The 6,792-nt window shown below is 42.6% G+C and overlaps 1 protein-coding gene across 1 annotated transcript in view; it reads right to left on the minus strand.

The window, feature by feature from the left end:
- Window positions 1-1,712: 1,712 nt before the first annotated feature.
- Window positions 1,713-6,792, minus strand: part of LOC100533285 (tandem pore domain potassium channel) — a 159,456-nt gene continuing 154,376 nt past the window's right edge. The window contains 1 exon segment of the mRNA NM_001204588.1: window positions 1,713-2,650. Within this exon segment, the coding sequence (NP_001191517.1) occupies window positions 1,713-2,650 (938 nt within the window).

The following is a 6,792-nucleotide window of genomic DNA, read 5'->3' on the forward strand; positions in this document are numbered from 1 at the left end:
GCATCACCCGCGGACTGAATATCAGTCACTTCTTCAATCACACATGAATGGAGAATGTTGGTCATTGGTACATTTTCTTCCAATGCAAACTGTCTGTGCAGGGTCCTGTTTCCTGTGTCCGGAATTTGTATTGAGGAAAACAAGGTTCGGTTCTTCTACTGCTTCTCAGATACACGCAAATCAACGAGCACGCACACACCTAGATTTAAACGTTGTTATAACGCGGCCTCCAGAAAATGTTTGTGTCTAAAGGTGAAAATACGTTGTCCTGTACACAGCTGTGTCTTTTGAGAAGAAAAGTGTCTCCAGAACGGAGGAGAAAGGGACAGTTCTGAAACGGCTAGAACAAACAGTGCTCACTGGAAAGACGGCAGGATTAGTTAAGCTGCATAAAGAGTTCGAGGTTCTCCGTTGTCACAGATTTGTTGGGAAAGCGTATAAACTTATGTAATATCGAGAGTAGTGGAGCAATGCATTTTCATCTCCTAAAAAAGAAGAATCCATTTCAAGTGAACAAAACAAAAAGATTTGCTTCTTTACCATGTTTTTGTTATACAACACTTTCCCCATAAATCATCAGTCAGTTACTTGAATAGCTGCAAGCTTGCCGTTGTGCTACAAGGCGCACTTTGTGTTGTGTACTATTACACGGTTTTCAGTTTAAAGGTATCGTATCTTGAGCTATGTCAGTACAATTCTCTACCCATCGAAAAGTCCTCGGCAATTGCTTTATGAGAATGTTTCTGATAGTCCAGGCAAGGAAAATCTTCGGTTTTTAACCGTCTACTACAAACAATCGCTTCTTTTGGAGCAATTCATTTTTTTTTTGCTTTTTCAATAGAATTATAAAAAAGAGAGAAAAGCATGGAAATGTATATTCTCAGGTGTGAGAGGTTTGCTAGAACAGTTTTTTAAGTTCGTAAGCCGTGCGGATTACGCCAGTGAACATCTAGCTTTACTGCGCGCGAGCAAGTTGCCATATCGATGTGCTCAGCGTAACACGAAGTCGAGTCCTAAAGGAGAAGAAATTGTCCGGATGATTCATTATGCATGAAGCTCATGGCAGCTGTTCTATATTCAGCTATTTGTGCAAAGCGAAGAGAGGACAGAAGCAGCGCTCAAACGAATTAGTGACGCCGAAAGCGTTAATGACGTCACATAAAGTGTTGCTGTTAATTTAGCGTTCGCACCCACCATCAGCACTTCGGCGGTTTGAGAAAATGTACGGAGTGTCATCCACTGGAGCATCGAGTTGTGATTGATCAGCAGGGGCAAGATCTGTCGATGATTCTTCATAAGGCAAACAGCGACGGTTGTCCACAAGACTGCTCTGGAAGTCCGACAGGCAGAAGACAGGCCAGTTTTGACACCCAGAAGCAATTTCTGATAGATTGAAATAGCAATGGTGCTGGAAAGATGAAGTCGTCGACTGTGTTTGAATAATCCCCTCAAGCAACGCACACATTTACATTAACCGTAGGTTTGCATCCACAACGAATATTGAATCATCTGTAGATGTCCAGCGTGATTCATAAAAGATTTATACTCAGCTATAACATGTATGAAGTACTTTCAGTTAAAACTTTTATACGAAAATAACAGGAGCAAGTTGCGAAGAGACAAATAGAAAAGAAAAAAAAATAAAGCGTAATTGTGGTGGAAGTTTCGAAGTGTGTAGCTGGGCTGACAAAATGAAAGGAAACTGTATGTTATCACATGTTGGGGTCATACTCATCCTGACCCAGCTTGCGGTTGAGAATGGCGAGGGGGCCCACGCCGCCCTGGAAGCCGCTGTTGTTGTTGTGGAAGGAGCTGCCCCGCTGTGAGGTCTCCCACAACTGTTTCTGCATCATGGCCAAGCTGATCTTGTTGGCCTGCAAGAAATCCTTCATAGAGATCATCTCTCCAGAGTTCCGCCTGTACTCCGAATCGCTGTCGCCATCCGCGTCGGTCACAGTCACCGTGGGAGCTTTAGTGGCCCCGCCCCCTGTCGCCGAACCAGCTGGCGCCGCCCCTGCTGTCGACATAGTCCCGCCCCTTTGCAAATGTCCCGGGGTGATTGCATTCCTCCTCGTCATGGGCGGCTTTCGTATTCTGCACTCGCAGTTGAGTTTCCTGAGCATCCAGTTGAGCATCTGCTTGATGACGATGGAAGTGACGTTGAAGAGACTATAGATGCAACAACAGCCGAGCACGATGAAGATGAAGTTCCCCAGCCGGTACAGCACCACATTAGGGTACTCGGCTTGCTGGGACACGACGTAATCCCCGAACCCGATAGTGGAAAAAGCCACGAAGCAGAAGTACATGGCTTCCCAGTACGTCCAATCTTCCACAGGATGGTACATCCCAGAGGCAATCACCGCCACCACAGTGGCTCCCAGCAGCAGTATCAGCATGACCCAGTACACGGATGGTTTCCACGAGTCCAGCTGCTCGTCCTCCGATCCCTGGCTGGAGCGCCGCCTTCCCATCAACCCCTTCTTCCGTTGGCCCCGCTCGTGAATGGCTCGCAGGATGTACGCCAGGAAGGTGATGATGCGCTCAAGGAAGAGGTTGAAAAATAGGATGGCGCCTGCGCAGCCGAAGAAGCCGTAGAAGATGAGGACAACTTTGCCAGCCGGAGTTCGTGGCGTGGTCATGCCAAATCCTGAGGAGAAATAGAGATACAGAGAATGTCAATAGGAGTGTCGGGTAAATAACTGCGATTTGTTTTTGCTCGTAATGCCTTTCATGTGCCACGAGACACAACTAAGACATTTAAATACCAAACACTTGACCCAGTGACATCAGTAAACAGGAAGGAAGACAGAAGCAACAATAAAAGACAACAAAAACGACAAAAACAAAACAACAACAACAACAAAAACACAAACAAAAACCAATCTAACAACAGCAAATAAAAACAAACAAACAACAAAACCCCCCCACCACCAACAACAATGGCAAATTAAACAACACTTTCATTGATCTCCATGGGGAAATTTTACAATACATACAATCTATAATCTGTCACACCTATAAGACAATAGTACAAATACGCCTTTGCTGGTTGTAGAGCTCTGTTTTTTTTAAAGCTACGGTTATCTTGTTTTGCTCAATGCACATCGCAGTGACCACCACCTAAACGCCGTGTCACTGCCTACTCTTGACATGACTTTACTAGGAGCCTGAATTCATTAGCTACTCGCCCATTGAAGATGGTAAAGAAGGTACGTTTTACACAAGGTCATTTATTTCTATAGATAAGTGCTCGTGTGTGTGTGTCACATTATACTCGAACATGATCCCGAAGTGAAATCATGACAAAATTATGACCTTTCAACAATGATGGTAATGGTAATGATAGCAACATAACAATGACAACAACAATGATGACAACAGCCAATGATGTTAAACGCGCTGAGAAGGCGGAAGAAGGATGAAGGAAAACGGGAGACCTGACGTCGATACGAAGCAACTTGAACCACCTAACAACTAACGCGGCCCCTGGTTGACTTTCATGCTCTCCTCAGTGCTACTGGACTCCTTTGCCACATGACACTTCCTTTCTGAACTCCCTTCCTCAACCCCCCCCCACCCAACAAACACCTCACTCACTCACTCACTCACTCACTCACTCACTTACTCACTCACTCCCCCCCCCAATCCCCCACCCCCAAAACTTAGGAAAAACACATCTACACGGATACACTAATTTTAAATGTGTCACCACTCAATGGAATCAAGAGCTCATCAATTTTTGGGAATGTGAAGTTATAATTGGTATCATCTTAAAAGTTTCTCCATTTATTGTCTTGCTTTTGGGGGAAAATACCTATTTATTTTGAATAGTACCCGAGCTATTTGCAATTGAAGTAGATGGGAGTTGTCTAGTTTCATATATAAAAACTACCGAGGTAATGGCCGTCAAAGTTTGGTGATTTCCATAGCTTGAGAGTCCCTGGAAATTGAAAATTACATTTTTTGTGTCTTTTTTGCTTTAATAGAGGTTTTACGACGCTCACAACTGCATAAGGTCATATTATGAGCGCCATTTTTGTGTCTTTAATGAACTAAGGTTTTTGTAACTCTACACATTAATATGTTTTTAAATGTAAATAAAAGGCGTTAAGCTAAAAAAATCGATAAAATTGCCAAATCGGAGGAAACATGCCGGTTTCTTCAATTATTTCATTATTTCGACGAGCGCCAGATTTCACTATGATGCCACACTCCATAACTTAACCAACAGTTTTTACAACAGCTTGACAAAAGGAATGTCGTAATGTTGTCTCGCTAGCAGAAGGAACAGACTACTCCTTCAAGAAAGCAAAACGAAAAAAAAAAGAAAAAAAGGTGCATGTGACATTTCTGCAAAGGTTAGCCAACAATAAGTGAATTATTTTACTTGGTTGAGGAGGAAAAAGCCACAGACAAGAGGAAGATAGAATGCAGATCTTTATTGTGTGTGTGTGTGGGGGGGGGGGGGGGGGGGGGGTAGTATCTAGGCTGTAAGCATTTTGCCACAACATGAAAGGTTGCGGAAAAATCGAATGCGGGGGTGTATACAAGAATACTGGTATAGACCCAATGGCGGTGTAATCATTGTATAAGAAGGGCAATGATTTACCTGTTCTGATATTCAAGACAGCGCTCCACATTGTTCCTTCCGGAAAAGACAGAGTACTTCGCCTAGATTTGTGGACTTTCAGTCAATAAAACCTAGTATCTGACACAATCATAATATTTTTTTTTTTTTTAATTGAGAAAATCGTTTTAAGGTATAGTTTGGGTCAAACTGTCTAGCCTCAATTATACTCGTATAATATTATTAGCTGAATACTGAAATGTCGATACCAAGCTAAATGTAAGAAAAAAATGTTTGCATTCATGTCAAATTTTCCGAAAAGTCGTTTTGCCCCGGTTTGCTACTATTTTTTTCATTCAAACATAATGCACGCGACCTTGTGTGCGTGTGTGTGAGTGTATGTGTATGTGTATGTGTATGTGTATGTGTGTGTGTGTGTGTGTGTGTGTGTGTGTGTGTGTGTGTGTGTGTGTGTGGGTGGGTGGGTGTTTTTGTAAGTGTCTGTGTATATGCCTTTGCATTTGTATACAGCTTAGCATGATTCATTTCCAAAATGCTTTTTTTGTGTTTCCTTCTTTCTAGAGAAATGTCATGGCGGCATCATACTATGGCACGACGACAAGAAAATCTGTGATGGACAAACAAATAAAACTAAATAGATATCCTTCAAAGTTTCTAAGCAGTAGAATATCTAGCGCTGAATACAATACGTTCATAATTTCACGTGCTTTCATGTCCGAGTCTCATTGGCCAATTTGTCTAAAAAAAAATTTAATTTTCTCTTTCGCAAAGCCTCAAATGGAATGCAATAAAAACAAAATGAGAGCAGAAAGACGACAAAATTATTCCCGGGTGTATTCACTACACTTCAAAATACATCAAAAGATGCAGACAGGAAATTCGCGTCGTTAACATCGTCGTCAGCTCAGTTGATCAAACCCTTTACTGAAGAGCGGATGACTTTGGTTTGAATCTTTATTGGTGTATTCTCTAACTTTGACTTGAGTGTTGACAAATGTCGGTGCCTCCCAATTCATACGATTCCGCTCACTCGAACATGGACAATTAAGAACCTTACTCCGAGGAAATTAAAAAAAAAGTGTTATAATATTATTATGTTAAGAACAAAGGATATACGATTTGTTCAGTACTGTGGACTCTTGACTTAAGGGAGAATTAAAGGAAATACATTCCTTTTTTAAATGTAATTGGTTTTTTTACACCACATCGATAAAATTTAGAGAATTAGGAGGCAGGCTTCGGTCCTGCCAGTCAGGGCCAACCCAAGCTGGGAGGGGTACAGATTCCCAACAGAAAGACCGAGATTCTCAATATAAGGAAATAATAATATGTTTTGAAAGTAAATTAAAACAAGAAATGAAGTAGCAAATGAAACAATAAACATGTATAGATAGTCAATAAAATAATTCATTAGTCCAATAGGAAAATGTCTAGTATGTCTAGTCACCATTCACAATAATCACCTCTCCCAACTTTTTTTCAAATGGTTGTGCCTTTAGCTCGGGTCGGTGGTCATTCAAAAAGTCTCTATTAGGGCCTTGATAGATTTGCTACAATTACCGCGCAGTAAATTCTACGCTGAAAGTGTCGCTTACTTTTGTGTTGCAGCCACTCGGGGGGACATTTAACGCCACTGCTCACTTAAATATGGACGATCGGAGAGTCCGGGTGGCTTTGGTCATGGTGGGAATTGGGAATATTGTCGGGTTGAATGAGAAGCGAGAAAAAAACACAATTATTGTAGGAAAACGACGCAGTAAATTGATACCTATCGTGTGTCCGCGTCCCTTGAACTGAGTGCTTCACCAAAACGCTGGTGTGTCGCGGCGTAGCAGAATGTGGGTAACACACGTCTGCTAATACGGGGTGCCGACTACGGATGGGATCGGCCGATCGGCCCGATCGCCCGACTCGATAGCCTTTAAAAAAAACCTGTTTGTTTTCAGTTTCAGGCGATCGAGTCGGGTGATCGGCCCAATCCAGCCGTAGTGGGCACCCCGTATAAGCATGGACTGAAAATAAAGCCTGTCGCTCGTGTGACTGCTCCCATTGTCTACAGTGTATCACCAGACTGTGCAGTAATTCCTGCTGCGATTTTTACATCTCGTCTGTCAAGGCCCTTAAAAATTAGAGCTCCAGCTCGGGATACCTGGCTACACGAACGAAACGCAAAATAAGCGGGTTTTTTTTTTGGGGGGGGG

Source organism: Aplysia californica, unplaced genomic scaffold, assembly GCF_000002075.1.
Source record: "Aplysia californica isolate F4 #8 unplaced genomic scaffold, AplCal3.0 scaffold00363, whole genome shotgun sequence".
NCBI lineage: Eukaryota > Metazoa > Mollusca > Gastropoda > Aplysiida > Aplysiidae > Aplysia > Aplysia californica.